Source organism: Citrus sinensis, chromosome 1 (assembly GCF_022201045.2).
Source record: "Citrus sinensis cultivar Valencia sweet orange chromosome 1, DVS_A1.0, whole genome shotgun sequence".
NCBI lineage: Eukaryota > Viridiplantae > Streptophyta > Magnoliopsida > Sapindales > Rutaceae > Citrus > Citrus sinensis.
In genome coordinates, this window is record NC_068556.1 from 17,821,251 (window position 1) to 17,837,395 (window position 16,145).

The following is a 16,145-nucleotide window of genomic DNA, read 5'->3' on the forward strand; positions in this document are numbered from 1 at the left end:
GTCACCATCACTTTTAAGAGGATCACGTTGAACTGACACCTATTCATGGAAAATCACACGCGTCACTTCTTCTTCTTCAGAAGCAAATTGAAGCATAAATATCAACAAATGACACCTAAAGAAAAATAATAAATTCCCTTCAATCCGGAAACCAAAAAAACCAGATCTCTCTGCAAAAGTCTCACCGCACAACTCACTCATCTGTCATAAGGGTCATTCTAAACTCAGGGAGACGCCGGCCTTCAATTTTTATGAATTTGCACTTCTGAAGGCCTAGACGTAAGTATATTTTATTATTTTTTTTTAATTATTCATATGATTAATTATAACATAAAACATTACCCTTGTAACGCACGCAAAATTACATTATTTATTAAAAGTTATGTCTGATTACTTACAAATGACATTTTGGCGACCTCATAGATGGTTACCAAGATAACTGGATATAAAGAAACTTTGCTCATCATGGTATCATGTGATATGATAATTTATAATCAAATGTTGCCAACTTTTGCTTTCTGGTTTCTGTCCTGATATAGAAAGCACCCAAAACAAAACTAATTTTCACGGGGATTAAGAGAGAATCCCCCTTTACTTAGAATGGAATCACGTGCATCCTGTTATATCTTATTTATCGACTCACGACATTCAAGCAAATTATAATTTTAATCCCACCTCCATTTGGTAAAGGCATCTTGGAGCTTAATTAATGCAAGAAAGAATCAGTTTACTTGATAATAATAAAATAGTTACTTTCCTAGTTTCTTTCTTACCCCATTTGCAATTCATTGTGTTGTTGCAGCATCAAGCATTTCTAGTTGTAAATCATCTTGTGAAAATATTTTTATTTGCGAATTCACATACAAGAGCGTGGGCATGGCAGAGAAATATAACGGTACGTGTTGTATTATTATTATTAATATTTGACTTGAGGAGATTAGATTTAGATATATTTTTTGCTCATCATTTACAGCTCATACGTGCAGAATTTTTTACAATCTGAAGCAAAGCACAAAAACAGATCACTTTAAGTAGCATCAAACAACATGCTTCTAAGAAGCTCATCGACCCCAGTTAATATTGGATCCCTCGTGTCTCCGAGCCTCTCAGACAGTCCTGACAAGGATGTAGAAGAAGACACCAACAGGCTTAACTCAACTACACTGTCATGCTGCTCACCTCCAACCTCCCAAGAAAATTGCAGTTCAAGCCTTAAAGGCCTTCGAAGAGCTTCTTCGGATGGAAACTTGAAAGGGTTGGCACATAGTCATAGTTCTTGCGACATAGAAGATCAGATTCGTTACTTGTGTGCGCAGAAGAAGTCTTCGTTTTTACATAACAAAACCAACAAAACCATGTTGAGGTCTGCGCCGTCTTTCGAGATTTATAGTTCTGTTGATGGAGTAGAAAGTGAAGAAGTACCCTTGACTAGGACTGTAACAATTGGAGAGTGTGTAGATGGTTCAGGTATTAGCAGTGGTGACTTCAGTTTTGGGAGTAAAAAGAATATGGGGCTGATTGAAGAGGAGGGAGAGTGTGGGGAAGAAGGATTGAATGGGATTGGAGAAGAAATTGAACGGCCGGTTAGTCCTCGTATGTATCTGGCCACGGGACTCGGGATTAGTGTTCCTGGTTTTGATGATGCCGGTGAAGTTGTTGATTTAATTATGCCGAATTTTGATGATAGTGCAGAGGCTGAGGAGTATTATAAGAGAATGATTGATGAATACCCCTGCCATCCTTTGCTTCTACGAAATTATGCTCAGCTCTTACAGGTGAGCGGATAATTCATTCTCTGCTTTTCTGATTTTGGTTTAATTTAGACATACTGATTTTAACTTGTTTAAGCAGGATTCAATTTCAGCTGTATATGAAGGAAAATTCTACTTTGTATATTAGATGAGGGATAATATATCCAAGGATTATTTGGGTGCTGAAGCTTGTTTTGAAGATAGATTTCAGGGTGTTTCGAAATGGCTTGATTTGTAGTTCACAAAGTTTATAATTGATATTTGTGGGAGATCATATATCTGCAAAGCAATAAATATTTTTTTTTACGTTCTTTGAATCAGGCAACCAACTGAAAAATTAGGATGATGTGCAGATCTCCATATTGTACTATGTATCCATCTGTTTAAGAGTAGAACCATCATTTGGTCTATGCTTTTTAGTTTTCTGATTGTAATTTAGTGGTTACTGGTAAATTCTACATTAAAAAAAATTAATTAGCTTTAATCTGCATAGAAGTTTTTATTTGTTGAGCTTTAGTTTCGCGGAAATCTCATACTTTGCACCTGAAAACAAAGCAGGGATTGTAACTGTTTAAAACCAAGTTTTGTCATATTTTCCTAACAGAAAAAGGGAGACCTTTATGGAGCTGAGGACTACTATAATCATGCAACAATGGCAGATCCTGGAGATGGTGCAAGTTGGATGCAGTATGCTAAACTGGTTTGGGAGCTCCATCGTGACCAGCATAGAGCCTTGACATACTTTGAACGAGCTGCTCTAGCTGCTCCTCAAGATAGGTGAGTACTCAAGTAATCCGGCTGCCTCAACAGAAATGCCTCTTTAATTTTACTTTTTGAACAGCTGAGTGACTCTGAATTTGGCTGCTTCAACTTCTAGGGAGTATTATTGTTTTCACTTGTCCAAAATTTAACCTTCTGTATCTTGTCTTCAGCAACATTCTTGCAGCTTATGCCTGTTTCCTCTGGGAAATGGAGGATGATGGGGAAGATGATACAGCACAAGAAGAGCACATTCAAGTTCTACCTATTCAAGTAAGGACCTTGGTTTATGAATTGTGATTGCTTAACAGTGAGTCCTTGTTTTTTCCTCCTTGTAACTAATGGTTGAACAGGCTGTAATGCTTCTATGATATTTTTCTCAGATAGAAAGAAACAATTTGAATAAACTTGAAGACTCAATTTCTAATAAAGAAATTGAGCCAGTTAGCCCATCCTTGCGCATTGCAGCAGGGCTCAGCATTGACGAGAGAAATTTTACGGCAGCTGATACCAACAGCAGTGGCGATCTTGAGGAGTATCTCAAAAGGATGGTTGACGAAAATCCTTGCAACCCCTTGGTCCTTAGGAAGTATGCTCAGTTTTTATATCAGGTGAGATGCATGTTCTCTTTTCAAGAATAACTCATGGACTTCAGCCGCATCACTCTTACCTATATGTATGTTCCCACAGACATCCAGCTAGTCTACTTTGTTGGATTGGTTAAAATGTAGCACTTAATATCGTGTTTTGAGGATATTAGAAATAGAATCCATGCTCTAGGCCTAAAGAATGTTGATGCTTGAGTGAGGCATCTGTTAGAAGGATCTTCAGCTTTCACTACAAAGACATATGCAATATTTGATAAAACCTGCATTTCTGTGAAAATGCAATCGATTGTTATAGCATGTGCAGTTGTACACTCAGGTCTGGTACTTGGCGATCAGAATATATATGGGTAGAATTTATAGCGGGCTCTCGCAAACCAGGCAATTTCTTCTGGGCCTTTATCCTTTTTTTAGGCTCATTAGGATTCAAGATGAAGCTATCTCCCGTAAATCATCAGCATGTAGGATTTCACGCTACCAAAATCATATTCTCTGAGAAACAGAATGACTAAGTATTTGCAGGATACATTTTGTTTCATAGAGGGATTCAGAGTTTCACACATGTTCAATACAGATCCTAGCGCTGCCCTGTGTTATATCATAATATTTATCTCTGAACTATTTCTTATATGTTGATTCTTTTATGCTTAGACCTATTAATTATTGTGCATGTTCAGATTGATACCTCTTGATTATTTCGATTCTCTTATTTGGTTCTGATTGACAGTCAAAAGGAGACCTTGAAGGAGCAGAGGAGTATTTCTCGCGTGCCATACTAGCTAACCCAGGTGATGGTGAAATCATGTCACAATATGCCAAATTGGTGTGGGAACTTCACCACGATCATGACAAAGCGTTGTGCTATTTTGAGCGAGCGGTTCAAGCCTCTCCTGCGGATAGGTAAAAAATTCTTGCAGAATCACCATCCCATTATTAATTGTGTTTGTATGACCTTGATATTCACTTTGCTCGCCTTGGTTCTGCAATGTGTCCATTTTCTTTTTCAGGAATTGCAAAAGGTCCCTTTCTGTGACAGGAATCAAAATATATGCTTGTGGAGACCTAGATTCAAGTGTTAATTAGAAAAGATTTGTTTCATTATTTAATTTGACCGACTCTCGGCCTGTTGCTTCTTTGTTTGCAGCCATGTTCTCGCAGCATATGCTTGCTTCCTCTGGGAAACAGAAGAAGATGAAGATGATAGCAAAAGCAGTGATCAGTTTCGGCAGGTTGCTCCCATCCGTCAAGGAGCAGTAACAACAGCAAATGTTTATGCCTAACAAAAAATTAGTAGCTCAGCAATCTGATTCTCAAGGCATCTTCAGTGGCATGTGATGACATTTTGGGGATCAAAGCCCAAGCAAACAGCGATAAGTATATTAAAATAACGTTGGTATCCGTCTTTCTTGCTTCGTACCAACAAAGAGAAAAATATATCATTAGCAGAAAAATGCTTATTGAAGGTCATTTAAAGGATCATTCTATTTACCAGAGTCGGTCGCTGGTGTTGTATTAATACAAAACAAATAAAGAAAGCGGGATAACATTTATGATAATTGTTTAAGCAAAACCTCTGATATGAGTTTGTTGAAACTCAAGTTACAAATAATGAATAAACAAATGAAAGAAATAGGAAAGAAAATGCTTAGATTTCACTTGGAACAGAGAGCTCTCAATGGAAGAACACATTTTGCTATTAAAATATAAAAAAATTTTATCAAACAAGGTAAAATATTGAAAAACTTCCAAGACAATAAAACCGACATACTAAAATCAATGTTACTTTATGAAATTATCTATATATGATGGCGCCTGAAACCAACAAAGGTTAACGCGTCAGAGTTGAATGGTTGGACCCAAAATTTTGATCTATTCCCTTTGTTTAAGAGCATCTAGAAATTTCTACTCGGATGAATTCTATCCACTTCTTGATACTTGGTGACTGAGTGTCCTCTATCTTGGCGCGGGGACGGCCTATAGAAACCATTTCCTCTCGGTCTATTGTAGTCTCTGTCACCCCCGTCATAGCCACCTCCTCTACCATAACTTCTTGAGCCAAAACGCCCCCGCGGAGCATCCGTTAGGTAGCTGCCTCGGCCTCTCCCCCTTCCTGCTACAGTTTCAATCATTAGAAAAACAAAAGAACAAGCAACAAGGAGCAAAGTTCAAACTCAAATGCCATAGAACATGGGCAGGAAGGGGGAGAGTATACTCAGCCCAGCGTAGCATTTTCCAGGTGCATTATATGGCAAGAGTATACCAAAAAAGAGCAAAACACATACTTCCTCCTCGAGATGGAATATTGCTGTTCGGTCTACGCTCCTCAATATACACCTGTCGCCCTGCAACTTGTGCAGAACCCGCCTGCATAATATAAAAGGGATGCAAAAGAAGTCAATATACAAAATCCAGTATTCAGGGTCCTGTCGAAACAAAGTTCCTAGTTGAACAAACTAATATCAATTTTTAAATGAACCACAAAACAACAGAAAGTGAAAAAAAAAACACCCAGGTTTCTTCCAATTTTAGTTGTTAAAAACCCACCCCAGGTTCCTTCCTTAGACAGAGAGAGGGAGAATGGAAAAGAAAAAATAGTAGTAAAATTAATGCCACATTAAAATGCAAACCTCGACTGCATTGCGAACACCAGTCATATCTTCAAACTCCACAAAAGCATAGCAAATACCAACATCCTACGAATATGAAAAGAATTTTAGAGTGTTAAGTTCATAAAAAAGGATGTTCCAATACAGCCCAAACACAAGGCAAGTAAACGAACCTTGCGACTCCGGATTACCACACCCTCGGAACTGAGTTCACCAAATTTTTTAAACTCCTCCGCAATTTCAGATTCAGATACACTAGGAGGCAAGTTTCTCACATAAACCGACTTTATTTCTTCTGAAATCATGCATGGACCCAACATCAAAGATAAAGAATAATACCTTTAATAAATAAATTCAAACACTTAGACACATATTCACGCTGTAAAAGCAATTAAACGAAAATTCCTTTATTTTGTTTTTTTTGGGTTCAGTAGAGGGATTTAGACTTCAATTTGTTCTGTAAGGTTTTGTCATACTATGATTCCCTAGAGCATAAAGTAGATACATAATTATAGCAGTTAAAAGATGACCTTCATCTTCAACAGCTGAAATTTCCTCCCCCGTGTCAGCCCAAGACTTTTCATATGCATATGACGAAACAGTTTCTTGCTGAGTAGTTGGCTGAGAAACATGATTCCAATCTGAAACAGGTGATATATTCTTGCTAACACTAGGCTGGGGAGTAACCGAAGGGGTAGATTGTCCTTTAGCAACCCGTAACTGCCAATAGTTAAGTGGGAAAGTGAAAAAAGTTAGTACTTCTGTATCAAGGAATTCCCATTCAATAGGCTACGGATATGTACACACGCAAGTGCGCACACAACCACAATAAAAAGTAAACAAACAAAAGAAATCAAGAAAATATGACTACTATGTGTATTAGTGATTACAATTGAAGCATAAGTATGTTTTTGAGGCTCTCCAACAGGTTCCTCAACAGAAGCAGGCAGGTAATCTTGTGCAGCATTAACTGCATTTTGAAGTGAACCATCCAACTCTTCATCAGGACTGTCCTCCAAAATATTCTCAGACTCAGGGACTTGCTGTAACCTTTGCTCTGGAAAACCGTAGTCGTCAATTAGACCATTTTGTTTGACATCAACAGGAGACACATATTCCCTTGCCTGGATTTCACCACCCATCAAATGGTTCGGTACTGTCAACAAAAAAGGGGTTTCATTTTATAAAACATTTCACTAATTCACAATATCAGAAATTTCTACCTGATATTTCGGAGGAAATATTTTAATATGAATCAGCACTTAGGCATAAGCAGGTCACAATATCAGAATTTAGTAAGACAAACCATTTTTTTCCAACTATTTTTCCAAGGACACCAGCCGCATATTCTGATAACCCCAGACAATAATAAAGTGCATACATAATTCACATACATAGCATGCAGAACATTCTTGCTGATAACCAAGAATAACAAAAATGAATGCAAAACATATAATCATTAAGATTCCATAAAATTATATGATAATATAATTCAATAGTCAGTATCGCTTCTTTGTAACAGCACAAAAATCCCCTTATTCTGCCATGCGATGCCATGACAAAGCCCTAAAACTGCACAACTCGTGATATACAGGTACCTGGTTCTGGAATAGTCACAGAGGCACTAAGCTTGGAATTGAAATTGCTATGGGCTAATAAGACTGCTGGATGGTGATGAAATTGTTCCTCACCAATGAAGTGAAAAATATCATTAAGAACAAAGTAACCTTTCTCCTGAGGTGCAAGGAAAAAAGTTTGAACAAATTTCCTCCTCGCACTGAAATCTTTTACTTGCACAGAACCAGAAACCATCACAAGAACACCTCCATTCCAAGATTCCAGGGAATGAGCCGTCTTGATTTCAATTCCCGAATAATTGAGTGACATGATGAGTGAGTGGATTTGCTGCCAAATAGAAAAGAAAAAGAAAAAGAAAAAATTAATGAAAAAAATCCACAACGTTTGCCTCTACTGCACACATAAAAGTTTTCAATTACATGTATTTAAAAAAAAAAAAATCAATCAATGGACACTCTGGGTGAAACCATCTCATATTAACTGGACAGCTAAACAATTAAAAAAAAAATATGTATAGTCCCAAAATATAAATTCACAATGATTTTCTAATGTATTCACGTAATGAAGCAATTCATACAAACAATACCTAAATGTCTAGCCATTAAAAATAAAATGAGCCCAACATTATCATTTGTATAATTCCCTCTCTGTTTCAAATTAAGATGCTTGAGGGTCTCGCATCAGAATGAGCACCCCATTTATTATCAGCTACCTATATCTAATAATAGTACTTGCATTCCAATTATAGACTTAATCCTAAATTTTCACAATAAAGTACAGCAGAAGAGCCATTGCCCAACCATTAAACCTGAAACAACAACAATGCACTGAAAAGCTACAGCAATCAAGAGCATCCAGCAGCAACCCAATTGACCAGTCAACATTTCAATCAAACAACCCAAAATTTAAACAAAAACGAGGGAAAAAAAAACAACATACCAGCATAGCAGTAGCAGTCTCTCTAGTGTCGCCATCAATTCGAAGCATGGTACTGGCATCACTGTAAAATTGGTGAACAAAATCCGGCTGTTGCTGTAGTACCTGATAATACTGCCCCACGAAGTAAGTGCCCACCTGAACCAATCACACAAAAGAATTAAATCCAAAAAGGAAAAACCAATTGGAAAAAAAAAACAAAAAACAAAAACCCAAATAGATAAAGTGGAAGCAAAAAAGCGGAAACCTGAGCAGCGGTGACTGGAATAGGAAATGGAGAGGCCATTTTCGAAAGCAAAACGTTAAACCCTACAAAACCCTAGATCCAAACCAAGATCTGTAACCAAAAAACAAAAAATTCAACAACAAAAGTTCTTATTAAGCATACAGAGATTGTACTTCAAATATAACCATAACCACAAGCAACTGGGAAGGGAAAAAAAAAATTCTATCATTGGTGTGGGGTTTTGTCAGACTCTCAGATAGATAAAGTAAAACAAGATACCTAGAGGGATAGAATTTGAGAGAAAATCTTCTCCACTGATTTTTTTTTTTTTTGGTTTTATGTCTTTCTTTGGGCTTTTTGTGTTGAGTTTTTATTGCTTCTGCTTCATCTGTTTTCGCTTCTTTCTCACTTTTTTATTATTCATTTTCTGTGTCTGTATCTGGGTTTTGGTTTTCCTTTTTTTTTTCTTTTCTCAGTTTTTGTTTTTAATATTTTTCGACCAATAAGAATTAGGCATTTAGGCTCATCATGAGTAGTGGCAGCCACAATTGGTGCAAAAAGTGTGCCCAAATGAGACTTTCGCACACTTCGGCTCGTCTAGTGCTGTGTGAGTTTTCCGCCGGCCGCTCTCTCTCGGCCTAATTTAATAATGTATTTGGGATTTTTGTTAATTTTATTGAAAAAGATTTGTACTTCAAAAGTGTTTTTATTTTTTTATTTTTTTAAGTTTTTGGGTTCGACTACGGTATTTGAGGGTATTGTATCCCATCACCGTCAGCGTATGATCAAAATGATCAAAAAATTAACAAAGCCAAAAAAAATCTGATTATGTAACCATTTATCATGATATAGTAAAGTGTCGTCAAAGCACGTAATCATTATGTTTTTATAATATTTAATTAAAGTAAAAATATCTAAAAAGGTGATTAAGGGAGGCGTTGCCTTTTTATGGTGGATTTTGATTTTTTTAAAAAAAAAATCGGTGCAAGTTGATTGAGTAGTGGTTCATTACATGGGATGATTGGACATTTAGTTTTGCATGATTTCTCAACGAAAGGATGAAATTGAATTACGTAAACATATTGACGTCTCTAGCTCTTTCATGGATAGTGATGGATGATGCAATTGAGAATAATACAGTAAAATCTCCATATAATTATATTATTAGGGTTAGAAACATTTATTCTTTATCGGTTATAATTTAATAAAAGTATAATACAAATATTATTGTCTTTACTTAATTATTCTTAATACAAGTGATAAAGAGGTAAATTATATTATGTATTAATAAATTAATAAGTGAGTCAAATTCAATGCATAGACATTAATAAATTAATTATTTTGTTGACCAATTATTAAGTGTCTATGCTAATCAATTAATACATACCCGTTAGTTGAAACATGTGGTTACAACTTTAAAGAACAAATTATTTTCATAAATAACTTTAGAAAGATATTTTATTCCATCTTAATTTTATGTAACATAACATATATTTTTGAAATATTATTACTATGTGGAAGTAAGTTTATTAAGACGAGACCTATAAAAAATATAATTTATTACAATGTAAAATTTATTCTTAATTATAACTGGTTCCAAGTTGTGACCATAATTTTTTATTATTATGAAGAAATTATTCCTATATAGAGTATTTGTATTTGGAGGGTTTAATGTAATAACAAGATTTTTTTTGACAATAATGTAATAACAAGATTAGACTAATTACTTTCGAGGAAAAAAATACATTTAATTTGTATTTTAATAATAGAATTTAGGATATTTGCGATTAGTTTGAGGAATATTTCCAAATAGTTTTGTTTTATTAGAAAGCGGCAGTGGATACTTTTATAAAAGCGTTTTTATAAAAAGGGAAAAAAACGCTTCCCATGGTCAAAAGCTCTCCTCCAAAACCCACTTAAAACTTGAATCCTAGTCACCCTCACCCCACTTAAAATTGAAACCATAGACACTATAATTTTTCTCTCTTTCATAAAGGAATAGTCACTAAAATTTTCCTCTCTTTTATAAAGAGGGAAAAAAAAGTGTAATAGTCCTCCTTTTCCAACAAACTGTGTACCACATAATGCTTGCAAGATGCTTTTGCAAATTTTCTAAAGAGCAAGGCATAGCATTATGTCTCCTTCATGGCTTCATATGCTACAAAATCAAACACTAATTGCCACTAATCTGTGCCAAATACCTCTTTTCTATCTTTTTTTTTATATTAATAAAAGATATTTTTTGGGGGCAAAAAAAAGGAAAAAAAAAAGTAACCTCACTTACTAGCTGCCTTAGTGTGCAAGTATTACAACTCATTAAATTTTCTCAAGTTCCACTTTGGTAAATACTCAAGTGGAATCTGAATGGAATACATGAAATGAAAGGGAAGAAATTTCAGGTCACTGACCAAGACACCAAGTGACTGCACTTGTAACATGCAGATAATGTGGTATCATTCCGATTCTTCAATGCAATTGATAACAATCTCCCAATTTTCCCGAGTTAATACTTAAGTAGGCTTATGATCTTCTTCCCTGTGCCAAACTCACGCGCATTGCCCGTCCTTCTAATTCCTAAGGTAGCATAAAGAACAAGAGATGATTAGTAATCTTCTGAAAGTTCGAATTTATATGTGCCTTAGAATGAGCACGAAGAATAAAAAGGAGAGAATCAATACCACTCCATTAAGAGATTCTAGGGCAGTTTCCATCTCTGCTTTTGTTGAATAGCATACGAAACCATAACCACGAGATCTTCCAGATTCTCCATCATAAAGAACCCTTGCTCCAACCACGTTTCCATATTCTTGAAAAGCTTGAGTTAAGCTTTCAGTTGTTACTGACCAGGATAAGTTCCCAACAAAGAGCTTGAAATCGGTTTCTGCATATAAAGGTAATTTAGGCTTAGGTTTGTCGGAAAAGTTCACCCTCAAAATCCGCCCCAAATATTCCTGGAAAAGCACAAGTCTTTTAAGTTGAAGCTCAATGATAAGGATTTATGTATGCTTTTACATTTTAGATGATTATCGAAATATATTCTGTGATATCTTCATCAAATTTGTTAGCCCTCCAAGATTCAACGAATTGAAACGAATATACACACAAAAGTGCATGTTTATGCACACACATCCACGCCTAGATGAAATAACAGATGTATTTGCATATAAAGAGATTCTTACTCTTCCATCAAGGTTTTCAATGACCGCATTACAATCTTCAACTGTGCTCATTGTCACAAATGCAAAACCTCTGCTTCTTCCGGTTTCTCTATCATAAAGAACCTGTAACAATTAGCAGAAATTAAGTTAAAGGAAAAAAAATTTGAAAAACAGAGAAATTAAATATCAGTTAGAATGACAAGATTGATGGTAAACAATTAAAGTATGTTGTATGCAAATATGAGATTAAAAGTTCAAAAACTGCTTATATACTGCTCAGCAGGTTTATGATATCTATAATGAGAAACAAAAGCCATATACTTTATCAATAAACCTAGAACCTAATGGATATTTTCTCCTCAGTGAATACAGCATGTCAGCATCCTTTATTAATTCTGAAATTGGCTGATTAAAAGCAACCAATCTTCACTTAGATATAATTGTTTTCACATATTTTTATAGATTCTTCCAATCCTAGATTTAATAGAAACATTCCAAAATCCTAGAGCTGTAAGTTATGGGACCGAAGATTCAGAAAAAACCAAAAAAAAAAAATAATAAGGTCATTCAATGCAAAAAATGTTCATGTCGCCACACTAAATTAAAATTTTGAGTCATAATTAGGATGTAAAAGTCCACATCCACGCACAGAGGAACTCCATCTCTCCTCCTCTGTTTATTTGATCCGGGAAGCCTGAGTGAATGGAGGAATTCTAAAAATCAAACAGAAGTTTTGAAAAGAATAGCCAGAAGACTTTACCAGTATAAAATCAATTACATATTAAGATGATCAAGCTCAAATCCATTACAGTTGGATGGAGACTGAGCTGTTTATTGATATCAAGTTGTCTTGTTCATGCTTTCATTACTTGGAACTGACCATGGATTACCAAAATTCACCATTTTCAACAGGCACTTAAATGTTCAGTCTACTTTAAACTGGTTTCAGATGAGTGCAACATAAAGTACTGTTTGGCCATACACATTAAATTTACTTGATTCCCATCACAACTTAGCAGCCTTACGGCACATTTGGAACTCAATCTTTTGAAAAAAAATTCTGAAATTAATACTGTCGCATGTAGCCCTTTATGTAATAATATCAATCGTGCCAATGCTTGGGTTACTAATTAGCAATCAAACTCTACAAACAAACAGTGGAACTCGAGTTCAACCTGATTGAGCAAGTAGACCAGATTGAACAAGCTTAGCCAGTGCACACTTAACTGTTAACTTGGATAGCATTTCCTTGTATCAGACCTCTACCACTATTTGAGTCATGCATTGGAAGTAGCTTTACTATGATTCGCTGACCAGTAGATAATTTATCACAGCTCGATACAAGATCCCCAATTTTCCAGGAAGACATGGCAAGAGAAACAAGAACCTGACCTCATCACGCGGCCTAATCTCCTGAAACCCTCTTCTAGAAATCATCCACTAATAATCGTACAGTCTAAGTTATCAATTCCTCTCTCCACAAATCATAAGTCAAACAAAATTATAACTACTAGCAAGTAGCACTCCACTAGTAAAAATAAATGAATAAAACTATTAAACAAACTGTTTCTCTAAATTGATAATTAGATATTACCATAATCACAAATTGACTCGTTCTCATTTTTATATTGAATATGTAACAAACCTCAACAAGCTCTGGGCTGCCATAGTCCTGAATTATCCCTGCAAGCTGAGCACTATCAACATTATAAGGCAAGTTCCCAAAATAAAGCTTTGTATTCACACCCAGAGGAGGCGGTGCCAGGGCCTCGGCTTCAGGCCCTGCCTCAGCCTCAGCTTTAGCCTCTCCATCTTCTTGCACTTCCTCCGTTTCCTCCTCTACCAACCCAGAAGCTTCTTCCTCAGCAGTGGCTGCCGCCTCTTCTTGCGCCACAGCAGCAGACATCTTCAGCACACGCCATTTGCTCTGTTGTGGGATAGCTCCGATTATGTTAAGAGGCTCAATAGTGCAAGGCTGTGAAATGGAGGCCAGTAACACTCGAGGTGCTGAAAGCTTCATCATTGGAATAACAACATTGTTGTTATGATCAAGAGATACTGGACATTGCTTTGCACGCAAGCATTTGGGTGTGTGCATGGATGAGGAGAAAGATGAGCCTATGGCCGCAGCAGCTGTAGCAGCCATGATGATGGTGGTGGTGGTGGTGGTTATTTCAGTTAAGCTAAAAGTTGGTTACGATTAGGGACAGAATGAGAAACTAGTGTGATTGGTGGCTAAAGCTGATGTGGGCAGATTTGTGTCCAGTAAGACTGGATAAGGTGAGTCAAGTGATCACTGTGGATCAGAGTTGCTGGGCTATTTTATTCGCTTCTTACTCTGATTTGGGATATTTTTTTATTTTACAATTTTAGGTGAGTTGGGATAAATTTATACAATCATACTGCATAGCTTGTCCATATTAATTTATACAATTTATTCGTGGTGCTCTATCATTCCCATGATTAGTTCAAAATTTATTTTTCTTTAAATATGTATTTAGCAGTAAATATGGCCATTTCTAACTCATATATTGGGATTGCTACATAGAATAACTATCAAAAAAAGACCCCAATAAATTTTTTTTATTTTCAAATCAATAAATTATAATATTATATTTTATAAGAATAAGATATACTCAATTAATTAGATGGTAATTATACATTAACATCTTTTACTAATTCTATTAGTCTAATATTATTGTGAATTTTCAATTGACCCAGTCAACCTTAGATAATGCTAATGGAGCTCAATTTGAATTAAAAATAAAAAATATTTGGAATCTAATTGCTATAAACAATTATAAGGCCCAAGCTAAAATCGAAACTTTTTGTCATATAAAAGAAAAGAGTGAGGGGAGAGGTAAAACATGTAAAATTCATTCTAATAAGTTTTTTTTTAATGTTTTCTGAATTGATGGGGCTATTTGAATCCACCAAATAACTCACTAAACTCATTTACTAAATAAACTCACTTTAAAATTTTAAAATTTTAAAATTTATTCGATAAACCCACTTAAATGCCCAGTATACCCTTAATAAACCCAATTTTTACAATAATAGCATTTTTGCTCATTAAACCCATAAATTTTATTTATAAATCCTTAATAAATCTTTCATTAAATTTTCTTCTTTTTTTTTTAAGAAAGTTTTTACCTTTTGCATTCATTAGAAGATGATCACAATAAGTTATAGAATCCAAGCTACCAGATAGAATAGTTCCCAGATAAGTTAATTAGAATGGCCAAAAAATATTTGCAACCTAAGGCTGAGACTTGTTTATGATAGAGCAAAGTACTTGCAATCGTATTGCAAGGTAATAAACATTTTCAAGACTTGTATGATAAATGGTAATCTTAAATTCATTAATTTCCAAAATAAGATCAAACCTCAAAGACAATGCCCCATTGTAGACATCAAATACTGATGTCAACACGTACACGTTGCGATAAAAAAATGGTGACTCAACTTCAACTTCATTTAAAGTTGATATATTCACAGTCCCAGATAGAGGTGGCAAAAATACCCGCCCGGTCTGGACCCGGACCGTACCCGGCTGTTGCGGGCCGGATATTACCCGGCCCGGGTATGAAGCCGGGTCGGTCTTGGGCATCACTTGATAAACCCGGAACCCGGATTTTATTAAAAAAATTATAAAATATATATTATTTTAAATATTTTATATTTATTTGACTTATTTATTATACATATATAAAGTTTTAAACACTTAAAGTTTATATTTTCATGTCAAATTTTATTGAAATAAATTTAAAACTTATAAAATTATCAAAAAATAAAAAATATATACACATAAAATATTAAAAAATATAAAATTCGGGTACCCGAATTAAAACCCGGTCCGGACCCGGACCCGGACCGATTGCATCCGGGCAGGGTCCGGTCATGGCAATACCCGGACCCGGCCCGGGGTTTTGCCATCTCTAGTCCCAGACAAGATAACACCAAAAGAACTCAAATTCTTGGTACATGATAGTAATTTTGCAAGATATGATTGGAGTTTAACGAAAATGTGATTGGAGTTTAACGAAATTATATTAGATGCAAAGATGAGTTCAAAGAGTAGAAATTTTGTTTTTTAATATTTTAATGTACAAAATTATAATTTAATTTAAGATATTTTAATCATAAAAATTATTCTTAAAAATAAAATTAATGAGTAGTTTGGTGAGTTCCAATAGGAGGGCAAATAGTGGGTTTGGACCGGACTTTTTCAAGCTCATAAGCTCACTTTAAGTTAAGCATGAGGGTTTGGGCTGAGCTTGGGTTTTATTTATTTTTTTGAAATAAATTAATGATCAATAAGTTATTATAATCATAAATAAATTAACGAAAATGAATATTTTAAAGTAAAATAATAAATAAAGTAAATAAAAGTTTATAAATTTAATTTTCTTCAATATTAGATTTTTTAATTCAAATATTCTCTTAATTAATTAACACAAAAGAGATAGTTTAATATCATAATTTCAATTTTTTTGAATCATCATTAATTTATAAATTAAGAATTT

The 16,145-nt window shown here is 34.9% G+C and overlaps 3 protein-coding genes across 8 annotated transcripts; 1 reads left to right on the plus strand and 2 right to left on the minus strand.

Moving 5' to 3' along the window:
• Positions 1-107: 107 nt before the first annotated feature.
• Positions 108-4,671, plus strand: LOC102625304 (uncharacterized). 3 transcript variants are annotated; one of them, XM_052435192.1, is made up of 8 exons: positions 108-279; positions 803-895; positions 974-1,775; positions 2,356-2,528; positions 2,684-2,783; positions 2,894-3,121; positions 3,843-4,015; positions 4,260-4,671. In XM_052435192.1, exons 3-8 carry the CDS (start codon positions 1,047-1,049, stop codon positions 4,393-4,395), a joined length of 1,539 nt encoding a protein of 512 aa, XP_052291152.1. In that variant the 5' UTR covers positions 108-279; positions 803-895; positions 974-1,046; the 3' UTR covers positions 4,396-4,671. The 3 variants fall into 3 exon arrangements, with proteins under 3 accessions (XP_052291152.1, XP_006489621.2, XP_052291153.1); XM_006489558.4 differs by having other exon boundaries at positions 987-1,775; XM_052435193.1 differs by lacking the exon at positions 803-895.
• Positions 4,672-4,791: 120 nt separating this feature from the next.
• On the minus strand, positions 4,792-8,948 carry LOC102624651 (nuclear transport factor 2-like). 4 transcript variants are annotated; one of them, XM_006489553.3, is made up of 10 exons: positions 8,741-8,945; positions 8,483-8,572; positions 8,239-8,373; positions 7,320-7,626; positions 6,612-6,877; positions 6,252-6,441; positions 5,895-6,016; positions 5,743-5,808; positions 5,398-5,479; positions 4,792-5,228 (listed from the first exon to the last, which is right to left on the minus strand). In XM_006489553.3, exons 2-10 carry the CDS (start codon positions 8,519-8,521, stop codon positions 5,008-5,010), a joined length of 1,428 nt encoding a protein of 475 aa, XP_006489616.2. In that variant the 5' UTR covers positions 8,522-8,572; positions 8,741-8,945; the 3' UTR covers positions 4,792-5,007. The 4 variants fall into 4 exon arrangements, with proteins under 4 accessions (XP_006489616.2, XP_006489618.2, XP_052291157.1 ...); XM_006489555.3 differs by having other exon boundaries at positions 4,792-5,225; positions 8,741-8,936; XM_052435197.1 differs by having other exon boundaries at positions 5,076-5,225; positions 5,328-5,479; positions 8,741-8,948.
• A 1,772-nt stretch (positions 8,949-10,720) lies between these two features.
• LOC102626548 (28 kDa ribonucleoprotein, chloroplastic) lies at positions 10,721-13,902 on the minus strand. Its single transcript, XM_006489562.3, has 4 exons — positions 13,265-13,902; positions 11,641-11,742; positions 11,140-11,412; positions 10,721-11,035 (listed from the first exon to the last, which is right to left on the minus strand). Exons 1-4 carry the CDS (start codon positions 13,763-13,765, stop codon positions 10,982-10,984), a joined length of 930 nt encoding a protein of 309 aa, XP_006489625.2. The 5' UTR covers positions 13,766-13,902; the 3' UTR covers positions 10,721-10,981.
• Positions 13,903-16,145: the final 2,243 nt, after the last annotated feature.